The sequence below is a fragment of the Lepisosteus platostomus genome, chromosome 1 (assembly GCF_059453375.1).
Source record: "Lepisosteus platostomus isolate fLepPlt1 chromosome 1, fLepPlt1.hap1, whole genome shotgun sequence".
In the NCBI taxonomy this organism is placed as follows: Eukaryota; Metazoa; Chordata; class Actinopteri; order Semionotiformes; family Lepisosteidae; genus Lepisosteus; species Lepisosteus platostomus.
The window spans coordinates 82827991-82848008 of NC_142611.1; the positions used below are offsets into that span (position 1 = coordinate 82827991).

Sequence of the window (20018 nt, forward strand, 5' to 3'; positions counted from 1 at the left end):
TTATACAGACAGGGGCAGAGCCATCAGGACAGGGCAGAACTGTGAAGCAGGAATGCACCCAGGTTCCCAATCAGTTCAATGTGGGAAGCACTGGGACAAAATACCCGTGACAGAAACACAGACACCCCTTACTACAGGGCTGGACTTCATGCACCAAGCAGCTCATGACACAGAAGGCTGATATTTATAAACAGTATGTCTGGTGCTGAAGTTCTCAGTATACACAGTTAAGTATATTGTTTATTATTGTTTGACACTTTTGCCTAAATTGTCTGATATTTTTGGCAATTTACAATGTTGGTTATTGTACTGGAGCTCAGGGGTAGAAGAATAATGCCTTTCACAGGCCCCTTAACCTGTCCAGTGTTCTCATCACTACCACTAATTTTACATATATTTACAGACTTGACAGAATTTCGTTACTTAGGAAAAAGGCACTTCTGTGAGTAGGCATTCCGCAATTAGCACCTCACGATTGGCCAGATCTTTTTACCTTCCACTTTGCATGGGCTGGTGTAGCACAACCCAATGCTGCTTCATTGTGTTTCAATTCAATTCAACTTTATTGTCATTAAACTTACACAGGTGCATAGTATAAAGAAAAGTGTTTCTCATTAGTCACTCAGGTGAAGTATATAAATAGGACAGAAGATAAGACAATAGACAGTAACACAATAGCAATAACAGTAACATGTAACAACATAACATGTAATCAAGTAATCAAAACTGTGCAAAATTCCGCAAACAGAGAAAATATAACAGGACAAAAACAGTGCAAGGTAATTCTTGGAACAGTGCAAAAATAGTATGGTCAATTAATATTAAATATTATTACGACTGGTACAGTTTTACTGGGCTATCGAAGGGACAGTACAATTTCAGCTTACATGTGTGTGTAGTGGTGTAGGAGTACAGTCATTGTGGGTACAGGAAGACGTTAGGAGAGATCATAATATGGTGGGAGGGAATGGGGGCGTCAGCAACTTGACAGCTCTGGGGAAGAAGCTATTTTGGAGTCTAGTTGTGTGCGACTGGAGTGACCGGAACCTTCTGCCAGATGGTAGGGGGACAAACAAGTTATGACTGGGGTGAGTGGGGTCAGACATAATTTTGGTGGCTTTTTTCAGACTCCTGGTGTTGTATATTTCCTGGATGGATGGTAAGGCACTGCCGATGATGTGTTGGGCAGTTTTGACCACCCGCTGAAGTGGCTTATGGTTGGATGCGGTGCAGTTGCTGTACCAGACTGTGATGCAGCTGGTCAGTATGCTGACTAGCTGCATCGCACTCTTTGTGTTTGTGTTCAGCACTCTGTTTGTTTAATATCAATATGTTTTTGTAGCAGTGCTAAAGCACTGGCTTTGTGAGTGGCCCTTGTCCTTGCATCCATCTCAGCAGAAATGCATCTGCATTGATCATCCCATTTCAATCTGTGAAACATGGAGCTCCTTGACCTACTCCATTGAATCAGCGCACAAGGGCAGGAAAGAAAGGAAGGAGATCAACACAGGAAAGCAGAATCAGATAAACTGTGGATGATATTTGTAAGAAACAAATATATAAGATGTTGAATCTACCAATGAAAGTGGATTGGATTGTTTAGAATTTAACAAGCTTCCCAAAGAACCATTTTGTCTTATAAAATAAAATATTCATTGTTTGATTCCCACAGTATTTTTTTAAATTCAATAAAAATGAAGCTCTGAGCAAGAGGCAGGGAATATATTTTTCCATTAGATGGCAGAGTCCCACTAGTTTGCTTGATGTTAATTTAAGTAGTCAATGCAATAGAATAGGTATTTCTGGCAATAATATTCATTAAAATTTGAAAAATGTATACGGACTTATTTTCTGCCTCCTCTCTCTCCTACATCAAGATTCCCAAGAGCCTCTATGTTTTCACTTAACAACTAATCACCACTCTCAGGCTTTGAAACACCATGTTTCCAGTTTTAGTGTGAAAGCATCCCTAAGAAATTGAAAAGTATCACCATAAATCTCACGAGAGGCTAATTAATTAAATTAAAATATTAATTTCTATGTCACAAAATCAGTTTATTTCTCCCTTTGGAAAGAGGAGTCGAAAACTAAACACAAGGTAATCATTTTATATGTACAAACCTAAGTCTTTTGGGATGAAGAGATTCCAAATCAATTTATTTAGTCAGTCAAATGTTATTTCGGTCATCTAATAGAAGGGATTAACAGATCTTGTCTTTGAGGGCCACATTATCACATGCATTTTATTGTTCTCGTGATAAATTATGTCTAAGTATTTAAAGTGTCAGTTAGTCCTGCTGGGGCACTAAAAGGCAGTTCTCTCAGGACAGAAGTAAACCAGTGGCCGTCCATTCCCACGGATCTGTAGTCATGAAGGTGTTAGGGTTCTGATAGATTGTTTAATTAGATAAACTAATAACCTTTGAGCACAAATAAAAAAAAAAAACTGAAAATCAGAAGCTGTGGTTCAGGTCTTGCTTTTCAGGAATCACTCTCAAATAAGTTAAAATGCAAATCAGTTAAACCCCTAATAGCAACTCCAGAATTCATACCAGGTGGCTGCTGTAAGTAAAGTAAGTGTGCTGGTGGTAAAGCAGGTAGTACTCTTCTTTCTGGACCATAATTGTCAGACCACTGAGCCAGTATGGTGTTGGCAGATCCTGTGGCTTAGACATTAAACTGTAGTCATGACTACATGGTCAGCCTGGGACACATGGCAGTTTCACTGCTGCTCAGTGGGGCTGCCGGTGCAGAATGTCTCCTGTGTTTCAGCCAGGTGGGAGCTGTGCTTCTGTGGCAGAAGAATGCATACCTTTCTATACAGTATGTGAAGCACATTAAGACCCCTTGAGGTGACAAACACTATATGAATGTAGGGAATTCACTTTTTTTCTTCTTCTTTAAAGTGCAACATACAGTAAATGCATTTATTGTTATCATTCAGTTATTCGGTCTGCACAAGAGATACAGGAAACAGCTGAGCTCCACTGCAAATCTATTAGTGTAGCAGGTGAACACAGAGCACCCCCTCACCTTGGATTCTTCTCGTTTCACACCTCAGGGTCCAACCTGTGGGGGTGACACCACTTTTAAAACATTTACAGAGGTTTTCACAAGAAATATATTTTACTGATTAAAGGGGATACTTTTATTTCTTTGGCTCCTAGATGATTTGTTGATAGCTAAGCAGAAGGTTTTCCTGAAAATAACACTGCTGATTCCCACAAAACATTAGTAATAACTAAAATATGAATCTTGTAGGATATTTCTAGTCAACAAAATGAGGAAAAAATAATTATCTTGCAGGGTTAAATAACTTGGTTTGCTTCTTTATCATTATTTTCTCTGTTGTAACACAGTATGACAAATAGTGATAGTCAGCATGGATTTAGAAAAAAATGGTTCTTTCTCATCTAATTTATTGGAATTATTTGATCAAGTGACTTTATTAAGCCTTTTGAAAAAGTTCCTCATAGAAGATTAATTCTCAAGTTGTAGGCTGGAGGCATTCAAGAAAATGTGTGTTTTTGGATAAGGAAATGCTTAATGAATAGAAATAGTACAGAAAAGCTGTAAATAATCATATTGGATGGATTAATTAATGGAGTACCAGAGGTCGGTGCTAGGACCACTGCACTTCCTAAGTAATATTAATGATCAAGACTTTGCTTTAGTTAACAACCTATTCAGGTTCACATATGATTCCAAAATAGGAGAATTAAGAACAGTGCTAAGAAAGTTCAAATTTATTAAAAATGTAAGACTGGAAAATAACTTTTAACGGGGCCTCATCTGGCGTGTTCCATATACCTCCACAACTCTTTGGAAAAATAAGTGCCTCCTGTTTTCAGATTTAAATAGAATCCCGTAAAGTTTCCACCTCTGTGTTCTATAGTTAAGAAAACAATTAGTTCAGCTACCTAGGACCTCAGGTGCTATTACCAGGTTGTAGACGGTCATTCTTTTCGTGTCTCCGTGGTTTTCTGCTTTGACAGTCGAGTTACCCAGAATTAAATGATTCAGCACCGCGGACAGTTCTCAAAAATCTGCAAAAGGTGCTTAAGACTTCTAACGGAAGTTCCGACATGCGAACAGGGGGGGGGGGGGGGGGATTTAATCAGCCACATATCTATAGTTTAATAATGTCATCGCTTCTTGCTGTCATTTTAACTGCTTTCGTCCTTTTATCGATGTAGTCTGTGCAACACTTGCTCATGCCCTGACCGAGTTTCAGATCCCGAGTCTTGCCGCACGCTCTCCAGACACAGGGATCTTTAAAGGGCTGGCGAACGTCCGAGAACAATGCTGGGGGCATCGAGTTAACACTTCAGTGACAGCGTATAACTCATTAAACGTAACTTTTCAGACTTTATCCATAAAAATTGTATCCTGAATTATATACAGTACAGTAACTCTAAAACTAAGGGATATCAATTAATAGTGAATAATCTTTTCTGTTCTAGAATAATCGATTCTAAATTAGGGTGACCGGACGTCCTCTTTTTGAGACCTAAAATATCGGTCCGACCGGGATTTATAAAATTCCAAAAATTGATTTTGTTTTGCTCGTTACTCAGACTGTAAACAAACATAGACTTATGGATTTTCGTTCGTTCCACGCGTTATCGGTAGATGTTTTGAATTTACACGCTGCGTAGCTTGAAAATGGTTTTTGTGTGCGTGTGGCTGTTTTTATGGCCATGACAAATAACAAAGTTTAACTTGTTTCATTATATTTCAAAATGTTTCGTTTAAATTGATAATTTTTGCAACCACTGAGGACTTCTCCTAAATTATTATGTCTTCAATATTTCATCAGATGTTGACTTTGTTGTGTTAAAATGGAAAAAAAAACCGTTGTTTAAAATAGGGCTACTGTATATTTTTATTTTTTCCTTGTTTGCCATTATAGAAGAGAAATAGCAACCCTGCACCTGTTTAAAAGTTTACTAAGAAGTTTAATAAAAACTAAAGAGTTTAAATTGATTTTTGTTATTAGAAAAAGTAATAAAGATTCATTACTTTGGAGGCATGTGTCAAATGTCGATAATCCCCCCCTCCCCCCGTCCTCTTTTAAAAAAAAATATGGTAACCCTATATTCGCAATCTCACAGATTCGTGATTAAACAAAGTTATTCCACTATCCCAATATCAACTTTTTAAGATACACATTTGTGTTGATAATCACAACAAACGGAAACATTCCTGAAATGAACGCAGAGTTCTTACATACATCACGACGACAGCAGATGACTGAGCACAGTTGTCCACTTTCAAGTGCTGTTGTTCCGACTAACCAGGACGTCTCTAGATTGATCTTTCTATCATATAAACTATATTCCACGTTTACGAAGGCGAAAAAACAGTATCGCTGGAATATGGAGTTATGTGTTTAGAAATACCGAGTGTGCTGCTATGCGGTCACACTGTACTAATTGGGTTTATTGCTATTTTAGTTGTTGAAATTGGCGTGTTGTAGTTGTGTATTACGGAAGCGCATTGCTGCCATCGAGAACAAAAAACGGTATATGTGTATCTCTATATGCGTATATCTTAAAATATGTCGTTATTACGATATAATTTTCATGTACATGTGAGATAATTATCTTCTGAACATGTGATAATTATTACGTAATTAAGAGATGCACATAAAATACTTTTTTGACGGTAACAATGCACTTAAATTCTGTTATTGCCAGTAGGGGAAAAAGCGAGTGAATTATTGCATATCTCACACAACGTCATTGTGCTCAATGTCACTAACATTGTTTGGATGAATGAAGGTTTGGATTCAAAAGTAGAATCCTGCGCGAGCTACAGTATATGCAATGGCTGACGCGGTTGATTATAAACCGAGATTGTTCTAGAAAATGACGCTTTCTGAAGCCACGGGAATTCTGGAATGAAACAACCGCGATAAAATGTGGGTGTGTTGAAAACCACGCACTTTGTGTTCCAAGAGGGGCAATGTGTGTGTGCGTGCTTTAAAATCACCAGCGGGAAATATCATGGCATTAGAAAACCACTCATTGTGTTGGTCATTTTATGATCCGAAAATATAGATTCCATCGTTTCAGTTTGTAAACAAATATCTTTTTTAGGTTAAATCTTAAAACGTGCATAATCACCTAAAAAAATAATGATAAAGTGATGAATAGTCCGAGGACGGGGAGCAGAGCATGAGAGTCGCTTGTCCTGTCCGCGATACCCCTCAGGAAAATGGAACAGACTCAGAGTGCGCGTCTAAGAGTAAACATGCGCTTCTAACTGGGAATCGCTTGAGGTCGAGACGCGACAGCACAGAGCAGTTTCAGTAATGCTGAGCACACTTGGTAAGCAAAAGGACGACGGATACAACGCAAGAACTGGGTCTTAAAAACTACATTGGATTTTAAAATGATAACAACATTAACACGTGTATTTCAAAGGGGTCATCGCTACGTACATAACTTCATGGACAAAGTGGTAAAATGAAGAAGACGTGCAGGGATTTCAGAAACTTACCTACAGTCGTCTTATACAGTACCTGGTAAGTGCTAGAACCAACACAACTTGTAAATTTTGAGTTTTGAGAGTTGGGATAAAAACTAAGAGTAAGCGAACAGCGAGGAGGACAGACGGCGCACTTAAAGCTTCATGCTAATTATCGTTGTATTTTTCTCTTACTACCACTCAGATTATTTGAGCTCTTAATTATTTGAACCTGTTTTTTCTCAGAGTCGAGTGTTTTCGTTAATTTTCTTGTGTGCTTGTTAATAATTGCAAATTAAACGATTCGAAAGGCGTTTACTCAGAAAGTAACGGGATTAACATGAATCATAGCAATCACACACGTGACAAAACCCAGAAAATGGTTTGAATATTGTACTGTACATTCAAGCCTTACTAATCTGTATACATACATTCAAAAACGACTTTAAATAATAAACCGCATGAAAATATTGAAATTATATGAAAATATTGACAATTTTCTTGAGTTGAAAATGAAATACAAACCATATACTTTATTTGTTGTTCAGAAACATTTTAAAGTGTAAAAGGTTTTGGTATTTTTTTTTTATTTAGACGGCTGATGAACAATATTTCTGATGTGCATTAAGACTGGAGAGCGGAACTGCGAGCGAGCGGGTCCGGGCAGAGAGGTGGACTTGCACTGTGAAACGCGCGACCACAATCGCTCCGACTTCGGGAAGGTCTGGCGACATCTGTAACCCTCAAGGTGGACGAATAAGTGAGAGGAATAAGCTATTAGTTGTTTAAGTTGAAAAAAAAACTACGTGTGCAAGATCCTGCGACTTTTAACCAGAGGTAAACAATTTAATGGACTCACTAACACTTCTAGGACTTTGACTTGGATAATGCTGGTACAGACATTGTCCCCAGAGCCTCATGCTCACTCCCCGGAGCCTTACTCACCAGTGTATTGCAACGAAAATGGGAATTAATGTTTTATCCTTAATATGGACGCACTTCCTGCTCTTTAAATTCTCATCATTCACCGGAGTTAATAATGACCAGGGGCCTGCGGAATGCATGCAGACTGACGATTTGTGCTCGCTGACCATGTGGACTGTTGCCCAGCTGGACTAACGCAGCCCCCAGCACACGGGGCAGGATGGTGATGCACGACAGCCCCACTCTTATCCTCAACAGCCAGCTGTCCCTGGGAGAAGAGCAGGACCTGGCACCCTGGCAGGGTCTGAAGCCCACCGCGCTCGTGACCGATGGCCCTTCCGCCGTCGCCTTCAAACCCACTGCCCAGGAGTGGCTGACAGGCTTGGGAAACGGGACTAATTCCACTGAGCTCAGTGGTGACGTCCTGCTGTACGGGGATGTGGAGAAGGTGATTATCGGGATCGTGTTGTCCATCATCACCCTCACCACCATCAGCGGAAACTCTCTGGTCATCATATCGGTCTGCATCGTGAAGAAGCTCCGGCAGCCCTCCAACTACCTGGTGGTGTCGCTGGCCGCTGCAGACCTGTCGGTTGCCCTGGCGGTCATGCCCTTTGTCATCATCACAGACCTGGTGGGCGGGAAGTGGCTCTTCGGAACCTTCTTCTGCAACGTGTTCATCGCCATGGACGTCATGTGCTGCACAGCTTCCATCATGACTCTCTGCGTCATCAGCGTGGACAGGTGAGAGCGTGATGTACAGCACAGCAGTGTCTCCGAGCCACTCTCAGTGTGTGAAGGGGAAATATTCCTGAGTATTCTGGCAACAAGGTACTGAATTTATAACAAAAACAAAAGATGATGATGATGATAATAATAATACGTTATCAGTGATAATAAGAATGTATTATGTGACAGAGAAATATAGACATACAGTACATAACCGGTATTTTGAATATTTCAGAGAATGCCTGCCAGGAGGGGGCAGTGTTGGAAAAGTGGGGAAAAGGGCAGCAGGGCACCCCTGTTCTGTCCTTCTGTTCCACCGGTCGTTCTCTTACAGAGGACTCCGTGCACACTGACATAGATAATATGTCCGTATTTTGCTCCGGAGCAAAAAAAAAAGAATGTTTGTCAGCAGTTCTGGCGCCTCAGGCTGTGTCCAGCAGGGTACCTCCACTGTGGTGGAGAAAAGGATGTGTGACTTACAGTGTATCCCAGTGTATTCCACTGACCATAGTTCCTCCAGTTACCCATCACTCTGAGTCAATTAAATATTGTTATTCAGATTAATGGTATAATATTTGGTGGCACAGTAATGCAGTGGTCAGCATTGCTGCCTTCCAGGGCTGGGTCCCTGGGTCAGTTCCTGGGGTGCTATCTGTGTGGAGTCTGTATGCTCCTTTATTCTCAAGGGTTTCCTCTGGATGTTTTGGTTTCCTTCCAGAGTGCAAAATCATACTGGGTGGCTAATTGGCTTCGGGGAAAGCTGGCCTTTGTGTGAGTATGTGCATATCTGTGTCTGTATTTGGCCTGTAGTGAACAGGTTAAAGTGTTAGAAAATGGATGGATGGGTTTAATATTTGTTAATTTGAATTTAGTAGACTTGCATGCAAGCCCGACCTTTCACTCACCATTTCTCAGCGCAACACAAACACCTTCACTGAACTGATGGTCAGAAGGAAGCAAAGAATTCAGCTTAGTGCTCACCTGCTGTCCAAAAGTACATATAATCTGTCAATCACAAACAAGATTTCTGATACTTTTGAGATGATGATGTCAGTTCAGTGTCAGCATTTGACTATGTTCCTTTCTTCAGTGATGTAAGAACATAAGAAATGTTACAAAAAAGAGCGGGCCATTGGAGATTTAGTTAATTGATCCAAGGATCTCATCCAGGTGTTTCTTATAGGAAGCGAGGGTATAGACTTCAATAACGTGGCTGGGTAGCTTGTTTGATGTTCCCACAGCCCTTTGCATAACGAATTGCCTCTTGATCCACTGTCCACTGTTTTGTGTTTCTGTTCCAGCAAGCGGGATCTGTGATTCCCTTCAGTCTGGCGAACACTGACTGAATGCATGTGAAAGGAGTGCCAGAAAGGGCAGAGATCTTACAGTTGTGTATGTGTTACTATTCTTCATTCCAACAATCTCTTGCTGAACTGATATAGATCCCCTGGACTTCTTACACTGGGGGCTCATGACACAAAAGTCATGGTTCCCAACCTGCAAGGGACCCGAAATCAGGTCTTCGATCCATGTTGGTCTCTTCTTGGTAGAGATGTGTTCAGTCTCAAGTGGAACCCTACAAAAAGCAAGTTTGCAGGTTGGCCAAAGATCATGGTTATACTGTAGGTCAAGATAACTCCATCTACAAATGAATTAATGACCAGGGGACTGAAGGAGAAGTCTAACGTTTTGTAAAGAGGAAGTGAGAATCTATTCTCAGTTAGTTGAACTTTTACAACATGATGTACCATTTGCAGAGGTAATAGGGAAGATGGGTCTGCCTGTGTGTGTGCGCAGCCAGAGAGTAGGATCTGTAACATTTCACAGCTGCAGTATAGCATTATTATGAGAGAACTGATTGACAGATGGAGGAGGAGATTAATACATTTTTAATAACTGTCTTTAATAAATTATGATAGGAATAATGGGATAGGAATGATAGTAATGATAGGAATAATGGGAAATAAGTGTTACTCTGTACAGATTAAAATGAGCACCTTGGGTATTTGTGAGCAGAGCAGAATGACAGGAGAACAGGCTCGATTCCCTCTGAAGAAGAATACCAAAAGAATGGCTGACGCTTTTCTACAGATTTTCTCCCAGTAGAAAGGGGATTTGCCCATTTACACATCCAGACAATAGTTACAAAGACAGATTTGTTGGTTTAAATCAGAGGTAGATAACAGTGCAATGGTCTATACTGTTCCATTTCAAGCCTAAATGCTTTAGTTATCCATATTTTGTATGGCAGACATAAATTAAGTCTCCCTTGATTAAATCTATTTACTTTTTCAAAATCATCTATGATATCCTAAAATACTTGTATCAATGAAAAATGTTCACCTATTGAAAAAATAGACTTCATTTTGCTAGGTTTCTGGTTCCTTTTGAGACTAAAGATGCTTTCGGCACATTTGAGCATCTGTGCAGGATAAATAATAATAATAATAATAATAATACTATTGCATTATGGAGAATAACAATGTTATGTGAAGTAATGTGTTGGATTGAATTCCCCATGTTACTTTTGATTGCTGTTTGTTTATGAATGCTTTACAAGAAATAAAGAAAGGAAGCTATTTTCGAGTTCAAACTAGAAGTAGGTTATTTTGAGCTTCTTTTTAGATGATCTTATCTGTCTTTGCAGTGGTGTGCTAAATATAGCTTTTTTGAGGAAGAAGACAGGAACATTGATTTCTTAAGAATAATGGCATCATGAGCATAAAATAAATTGTATTTTGCTCTTCCAGAAGAAAAAGCTTCCTCTTTCTGTATCAGACCTGACACATATTAAATGACTATCCACTTTTAATGTCTCTGTGACTACTGCACAGGCTTGTTTTGGTTTTCTGTGACACCTCAGTCCCATAATAATGATCACTTACAGTATTTAACATCAATTAAAAGTTAAATGGGGATCAATTGTATTTTTAGAGTAATTCAGATTACTGTAAAATGCTATTACAGTAAATACTAAAAAGGTGCATTACAGGCATCAAGAAACAATGAGGAATGCATTAGAACAAATTGTTACACTGGCACAAAAAACAAAACAGAATCATTAGTATTTGTTTGAGGAAGGTAATGTATACATCACTTTTATATACAGTTAATGTGTTTTATCTTTTAAATTACAAAGGTTTTAGTTTAACGTGCAGTAAATCGGGGAAGTGCCTGGAAGTGTATTAGGAACATTAATTAATATAGATATGGGAGTTGAGGAAAGATCAGAGTAAGTTAACAACTTAAAAAGACGTAAAATTGTACAAATGTAAGTTGCTTTAGATAAGGTGCCAGCCCAGTAGTTTAATAAGCAGACCTATTCATTTAATAAATGGACTATAATTATTAGTCCTGTAATAAAACAAATGGTCTGTGGAAAACGTCAGTGAATGACTGAATTGGCAAAAAGGCGTCAACAAAGTGGAATAGACTGGCTCTTCTGATTTTATTCACAATGCCTTGATTCTTCACATAGGTTTATCACTCCAGAATTATGTGTCAAGGTGGCCCTGACACACAAGAGTAGCCCTAGAGAAATTGGAATCAATGAATTAGAAGTTTCATACAGGAGAAATCTGTCCTCAGGAGAGGTCCTGAAAATCTGCAAGAGAGATAAGAAAGAGTAGAGTCAAAAAGGACCCAAGTAGACAAAGGAGCAGGTAGGTAACTGTGTATTTTGAAAAATGCATATGATAGAAGCCATTGCAACTATATTTTGTAACAATGTAATAATTATAATTCCTTTCATATACAGTATATCTTTAGTTATGTAATTTGATTCGGTTGACAGTGGGCACCTGGGTGACACTGGGCAGTTGTTCTGCACCAGCAACCACACTACCCCCTGCCTAGTGAGAAATTGTTTCACTACTTGAACTAAGAAAAACAATATTTTTTTAGATTAGGTCTTGGATGTAAAAGAGGATACATAAAATGGATGCATGCTCAGATTGAAGTTCTGACAGTCAGAAGTCAGGACAGAACAATGGATTCGGGTAAAAGCAAGGGCGGAGCGGTGTGCTTCATGGAAAACAACTCCAGGAGGAGATTATTTCAGCATCGTGCTCTCCGCATCTTGGACATCTGACAATAATTTCTATCTACCGTGGGAGTATACTGTACATTGTTAGTTCTCACAGCGATGTATATTCCGCCACAGGCAAATATCACAAAGGCATTGGATGAATTACACTGACTTCTAAACAGACATGAGAACTCACACCTCAAGGGGGCATTTATTATAGCGGGTGATTTCAATGGCGCGAACTTGAAGAAAACAATGCCTAATTTACATCAGCTATAAACTGCCCGACACGCAGAACAAACACGCTGGGTAATGTTTTTACTCCCTTCTGGGATGGTTACAAAGCCCTCCCCCGACCTTTTGGCAAATCTGATCACATTTCTATTCTGTCACTTCCCGCCCACAAGCAGAAGCTTAAACAGGAGAGGCCCGCGATAAGAACTATTCGGTGTTGGTTGAACGAATCGGATTCTATATTACGTCACTGTTTTGCCACCACTGACTGGTAGATCTGTGAAACTGCCGATAATAATATTAATCTGTATGCGGATTATGTTACCATCTACATTATGTTACGGGCCACAATAGGTCCCCAGGATTACTCTTTGCATGCACCCAAATAAAAAACCGTGGGTAAATGGTGAAATATGCACCAAGCTGAAAGCTAGGACAGCTGCTTTTAACTCTGGTGACATAGAAAGGTATAAAAAATCCAGATATGACCTCAGAAAAGCCATCAAAATAGCTAATTACAACTATAGAGTTGAATTAGAGTCGTATTATCACGGTTGCAACACCCAGAATATGTGGAGTGGAATACACACCATTACAGACTATAAAGAGCAGCCCAGTTACAGTATATCACACAACTGGCTCTAAACACTGGAGCCCCCCAGGGCTGTGTGCTTTAGCCCTGTCCTCTACTCCTTATTTACCCATGATTGTGTCATCAGGCATAACTCAAACTCCATCATTAAGTTTGCGGATGATACAACGTTCATCGGCTTGATCACAGATGGTGATGAGTCTGCGTACAGGGAGGAGGTTGAAACCCTGGCAGCATGGTGCCAGGAGAACAACCTCTCTCTGAACATCAATAAGATTAAGGAGATGATTGTGGATTATAGGAAACAACAGGGAGGAGACCACACACTTATTTACATCAACGGGACTGCAGTGGAGAGGGTCAGCAGTTTTAAGTTTTTGTGAGTTAACATCACAGTGGACTTAGCTTGGTCTCGCCACACAAACATTGTTAAAACAGCACAGCAGCGCCTATTCTTTCTCTGTAGGCTAAAGAAGTTCGGCATGCCGTCATACTGTATATCCTGGCTAACTTCTACAGGTGCACTGTTGAGAGTATCCTGACTGGCTGCATCACTGCCTGGTATGGGAGCTGCTCTGTCCTGGAGTGCAAAGTACTGCAGAGGGTGGTGAAGTCAGTGCAGCTCACTACTGGCTGTGAGCTACCAAACATCCAGGATATCTTCTCAGTTAGATGTCTTAAAACCTCTTAGTCCCAGTGACACATTTAGCCAATGTCCGCCTGGAATTTCCTCCCCTTAAACAATTTGTTATATCTCTGCAGCAGAACATAGCAGGAGCCTGATTCAGGTCTTAAATTGAAACTAACCCCCTTGAACAGTCAAATGTCTTATATTTCTTAATGTGTCTACTCAGCAGACAAACATATGAAAAAAAACCCAATAAAGCAGGCGAAAATGTTTTTTTGGTCTTCAGAGGTCAGATTTTTCAACTATATGCATGTCAAAGGCCTGGGAATGATTTGAAAACCTTGTTCTAGATGACTACTACCTTGGATAAAAATCTGTGACAAATTGATCAATTAGAAAAAATTCGACATCATGTTTTGTGAAGACTGGACCTGGAATTAAATTTCACGCCTATAATAATAATAATAATAATAATAATAATAATAATTGCTTACACTTATATAGCGCTTTTCTGGACACTCCACTCAAAGCGCTTTACAGGTAATGGGGTCTCCCCTCCACCACCACCAATGTGCAACATCCACCTGGATGATGCGACAGCAGCCATAGTGCGCCAGAACGCTCACCACACATCAACTATTAGTGGGGAGGAGAGCAGAGAGTAATGAAGCCAATTCATAGAGGGGGGTTATTAGGAGGCCATGATTGGTAAGGGCCAATGGGAAATTTGGCCAGGACACCGGGGTTACACCCCTACTCTTTTCGAGAAACACCCTGGGATTTGTAATGACCACAGAAAGTCAGGACCTTGGTTTTACATCTCATCCGAAGGACGGCACCTGTTTACAGTATAGTGTCCCCATCACTATGCTGGGGCATTAGGACCCACGTGGACCACAGGGTGAGCACCCCCTGCTGGCCCCACTAACGCCTCTTCCAGCAGCAACCTTAGTTTTTCCCAGGAGGTCCCCCATTCAGGTACTGACCAGGCTCACACCTGGTTAGCTTCAGTGTGTTGTCAGTTGTGAGTTGCAGGGTGATATGGCTGCTGGCCATATAATAAAAAATCCTAAAAATATTGAAAATAATAAGAATAAAAACCATTGCAATTGCTATAAAAACCTTTAGACACTGCTAGAGAGCCTTTATCTGCTGTTATGCAATGAAAAAAAAACTCAGAAAAAAATTGGCGTGAAAAAAAGGAGCACTGATAAGAAACTGATAAAAAACTGATTGATTACCCCTTCTGAGTCAATGATTGACAGCTAAAAGGTAGGCGGAATGCAGCCCGAGGCTTCTAGAGGAAGTCTTGCCCCCTAAGGGCTCTGAATGGCTGAAAATTCAATGAATGATGGCGCTTTTTACCAATCAGATCGCCTTATTTCTGGTGGTCCTACTTCAAACATTTACTACAAAGTCAGTAACGTTCAATAGCCTCCAGGCCTGGAGATAAGCTAGTCTAGGCTACTGTGGATATATGTTATGCTTCAGAATAAGGTAAAAACATGGGATACATATATTTTTTGCTGGTTTTTGCTTTTGCAGTCTTGTTTCGCTGGCTTATTGATTGCATTATCGATGCATATTGGAAGTTTGGAAGTGCATCATTAGATAAAAAGTGACTTTGTGATCGATTGTCTTGTTTTTTTTTAAAAAAGGTTTTTTTTTAAAGCTCCGGTTGTCCTTTTTTGATTGATAACATGGTTTTGTGGTTTTGTTGGTAAAAAACTATTAAAAATTACGAAGGAATCAAAGGTAGATATTGATTTAAACCGCAGATGTGCACGACCACACTGAGGATAGCACACATGTGGCCTTATGGACGTTCTAATGCAATTTCTAAAAGTGGTTTTGTGAAAAACAATTTTTACACTTTTTGATTAATAAAAGGTTTTCTGTAAAGGTTTTGTGGTTTTGGTGATATAAAATAATGAAGTGAGATGGTACTTTTGAGGCAGGTTTTTCCGGAATAGGGGTCGTATACGCGCACGTTTGGGATTAAGAGAAGGCCAGGTCTATTCTCAGGGATCCCAGTCATCCTGATCATATACTCTTCTACTGTCTGCCAAATGGTATTGAAACATTCAGTCAAAGACCAACAGATTATGGAATAGCTTCTACTTCCAGACAATAAGACTGCCGAACAGCCAAGCTGCAGTCACCATCAGCAAATCACCCTAATGGTCACTGATAAATGGTCAGGGTCACATGGACATGTAGTATTTTTCATTGTATTTGGCATATTGCATATTGCACTCTTTGGACATAATACATTGTATACAACTTGGATACATAGTAGTTCTAATCATATTCAGTTTATTTTTGTCTTATTTTATTTTATTCAATCCTCATTGTGTTGTTTTTATTATGTAATTTGATATTGTAACTTTTAACTCATGCAATTTTTATGCTATTTCCTCCAGTGAGCTTGTGGAACAAACATTTAATTGCCAGCAGTTACTGCTGTGCGCTGTATTGATGTGCATTGATAAATAAACTTTGAACTTTATAATAAGTAGAGTACCACTGGCATCTGTATTAGGACAACTATCCTTCCTAATTTATATTAATCTAGATTCTGTTAAAGTTAGCAAGCTAGTCAAGTTCACAGTTACTAGATACCAAAGATACCAAAATAGGAGGATTAGCAAATTCTGTAAAAGCAGAAAATGAAGTTTAATAGCCCAGAGTGACCGTATACAATCTAGACTTAAAGGAATGTTTTACACCAATAGCCTAAAAGAACTGAACTATTTTAGTCTTGAAAATAAGGGACCAGTTTCATGTATTCAAAGTCCTCAGAAGCCCTGACAAAATCAATTTACGTCTTCAGAATAAACAGGGAAATGTGTGAATCCATTCAAAACTGAAAACAAGAAACATTTTTACGCAATGTGGTCTGAGGCATGCAATCTACAGTAGTTATTCTATTGAAATTAAAATCCTGTCTTCTGTCAAGAAGCATCTGCATGAGGGTTTTGGATCAATTAGCTACTAAGTATCTAGTGGAACTAGACAGGCTGAATTGCTTCTTTTCATTGATTAGCTTTCTATGGTCTTAAATGCAGTTTATCACTCAGTTCAACTTTAAGCATATAAATGTGTATTCCTTTGACAGTTCTTTTTGCACACTGAAATGAGGGTTCATGTGGGATGTCCCTTGGAGGCTTCCTTAGGGAGAACCCATTCCAGTGTTTGTATACAATCAGCTGGAGTCACTCAGGAACATTTCTAACCCTTAGCTGAGTACACTTGTTAACACAGCTGAAGAGAGGCTGCTGGTTTAACTGGGAAGAACAGAGGAAAGAGCTCTCTTTTGGGAGAAAAAGAATAGTGGAGAGAGGCTCTTAGAAAGTGAGGGAAATAATTAAAATCACAGTATTATTCTTTAGAGGTTGGAAATAGTCCAGCCTCTTTTATAGTCATGGAAAAATTTATATGAAAGTCTAAAAGTATAGTTAGGACTTTGATAGGAGTACATTTCTTTTGGCTTTGGTTATTTTGATTTACAGAAAAGAAATACTGAGAAATACTTCGTGATGAAACTTGAAATAAACAAGTAGTTTATTGATTAGTTATCTGACAATGAGAAGAATTGACAAGAATTGAATCAGGTATTTACAGTATGTGAATTAAAATTCCTCAGAAGCCAAGCTGAGGTTGATATATATATATATTGCATAGGTATTGAACTTTATTGATCCTTTATTCATTGTATAATTGAATTAATACATTTCAAACCTAGCAGCTACAGAAATATTAAAAAAATGTTGTTTTTTGTGACTAAAACAGCTGAACCTCTCTGGTTCTTAACTCCAGGATCAATGCAAAGCAGCATTTTACACAGTGATTCAGAGGTGAAACGAGCAGAACAACTCACATAACTGCTTGCAGGCACTAATACTATAGCAGTACACAGCCAAAAGCCACCTTTGCCCCTGAATATATTTTAGATGAAAGACTGCCTGACACGTCCAGTTAATATCCATTTTGAACTATTGATGAGCATCAAGTGCTCAGTCTTGTCATGTTTAGGAGACCTCCAGCTGTGCAGCCCATTATTTTGCTAGCAGCTAGATCACCCTGCAACTCACAGCTGGCAGCCCACTGAAACTAATCTAGTGTGAGCCTGGCCAGCACCTGGATGTGACTCCTGCAAAAGCTAAGGTTCCTGCTGGAACAGGTGTTAGTGTGGCCAGTAGGGGGTACTCACCTTGCAGTCTGTGTGGGTCCTAATACCCCCTTTATAGTGACAGTGACACTATACTTTAAAAAGTATAGTCCTTTGGATGAGACATAAAACCAATGTCCTTACTCGCTGTAGTCATTAAAAATCCCAGGGCATTTCTTGAAATTAGTACTGGTGTTACCTGGGTTCCAGGCCAAATTTCCCCCAGCCTTTATCAATTATTGCTTCCTAATAATCACTATTTATGAACTGGCTTCATCACTCTGCTCCCCTCACCACTGATAGCTGATGTACCGTAAGCATGCTACACTCTCCATTAACCATGAAGTACTTTGAATGGAGTGTCCAAAGAAGAATATTGTAGGGACAGACACATAGATACAAACTCAGTATGCACACTCACATCTAGGGCCAATTTTCCCAGAAGCCAATTAACCTACTAGTATGTTTTTGGACTGTTGGAGGAAACTGGGACATCCCGAGGAAACACATACAAACCTGGGGAGAACATACAAACTCCACACAGAGAGCACCCCAAGTCTGGAGTTGATCCCAGGGACCCCAGCTTTGCAAGGCAGCAATAAAAATCACTGTGGCCGAAAGGTAAACTTCTTATCAAATTTCAGCTTCCATGTAGAGGGCTGCAGGATTTGTTCACGAATCCATCTGTATTTTGCTCAATACAGTTTCACTTGAATCCTGACTGGTGCCCCATAACAGAATGTTGTTTCCACCATGATTTACAGTGAGAATGGAATTGTACAGTATTGGAGTTTGTCAAATGTTTTGTGTCTAGACCAGAAAGACCAGAATGTAACACATTACAGGATAGAGTCAAGCCTAGACTTGATTTACTTATCCCAACAGAACTTGTTTTAAGTGTTCCTCTAGGCACCCTGCTTCTTGTTTTTATAGTCCTCCCAGACTGTGGTGCTGTGATTTATAGGATGGCATTTACAGCTCCTCTGGGAAGCTTCATACCTTACACCATTATGCCATAAGAGGCCTCACTGGCACCCTGGCAAATTTTTATTGTGATCCTTACTCTGTGATTGACTGGTCCTCACTAGTTTCATTTTACAGGTGGAAAATCACGATCTTAGCTTGAGAAAATTTAGGTTCTGTCCCACAGTTTAAGATGTATTACTTTTATCATTTCAAACTTCCAAGAGTACTGACTTTACTGTAGTAAAAAGTACTGTGAAAGTTAGTTCAATTAACCAATGACTAGAAAAAAAATTGCAGAGTGAGGTGAAACTGTCCATCTTGGTATCTGAGGGTATTTTCAGTTGTATAATACAATCTTGTCTGACTTCTGAGTTTGATAACACTGTCTGGAGGGGTAGCACTGTGGCTAAGGATCTGTGACTGTGGCGGTGGCTTTTGGCCAGATAAGCTCTAGGACTCACAGACTGAAATATGTTCAAGCTCAGGTTTAAAGCAAAGCTTCAAACCCCTGTCTAAAATGTTATGAAAGCATAAAGCTTAAAAAAAAACTCTGTAAGGCTAGCTCAACTCTACTAGCCTAATCTTTTAGTATGAGCACAAAATCATTAGCATTGTTAGATCCCGTTTCATAATTGGAACAAGCTGCTAGCGCTACACTCCAGACAATAATTGACAAATGTTTAAATTACCTACACTGCCAGGGGTGTTATTTAATTGGTGTCCTCAGATTCAGAATGAATGCCTTCATTTTGCTAACTCCTGATCGCAGCTAACAAATGTGCTTGCAGCTACTCTGGTGCTCATCACTATTAGCCAACTTTTAGAGTCACATTTTGCGAATGATCAGATATTCAATTACAGCACTCTTTCAGCTTGCATTAAATGTCTGGGAGCTGAATCCTTGTTTGTGAGTGGCAGGTTTATTATTTGATTAACATAATTCATTGCAAGTTTTCTTGCCAATGTTCTAAACTGCCTGCTTTTCTCATGAGGAGCTCTGGAAATTCTAAAGATCAACTATAATTTTAATTTACAATGTATAAACTTTAGAACAATCCTTACTTGCTCCCTTTGTTTAGTGGTAGAAAATGCATTAGCGCTAGGCAATGTGTAAAGGTCATTACAAATGCATAATGACTTCTTTGAGGAAACAACACCCATTTGCAGACATACTCTGCATAGAAAGGTACATCAGCCTAATTGTGCTCTATGTACTATACATTGCCAACATCAGCTACGTAAGAAAGGTTACAAACTCCTCTCCAGGACATGGAAT

At 39.5% G+C, this 20018-nt stretch overlaps 1 protein-coding gene across 2 annotated transcripts in view; it reads left to right on the forward strand.

The window, feature by feature from the left end:
* The first annotated feature begins 5223 nt into the window (after positions 1–5223).
* Positions 5224–20018, forward strand: part of LOC148679055 (5-hydroxytryptamine receptor 7-like) — a 34082-nt gene continuing 19287 nt past the window's right edge. Inside the window, exons 1-3 of one of the 2 annotated variants that reach the window (XM_088639405.1) lie at positions 5224–6332; positions 6429–6529; positions 7066–8139. In XM_088639405.1, coding sequence (XP_088495531.1) covers positions 7616–8139 — 524 coding nt within the window. In that variant the 5' untranslated portion in view covers positions 5224–6332; positions 6429–6529; positions 7066–7615. Of the gene's footprint in view, positions 6530–7065; positions 8140–20018 lie in introns of both variants that reach the window. The other variant, XM_088639397.1, reaches the window with a different exon arrangement.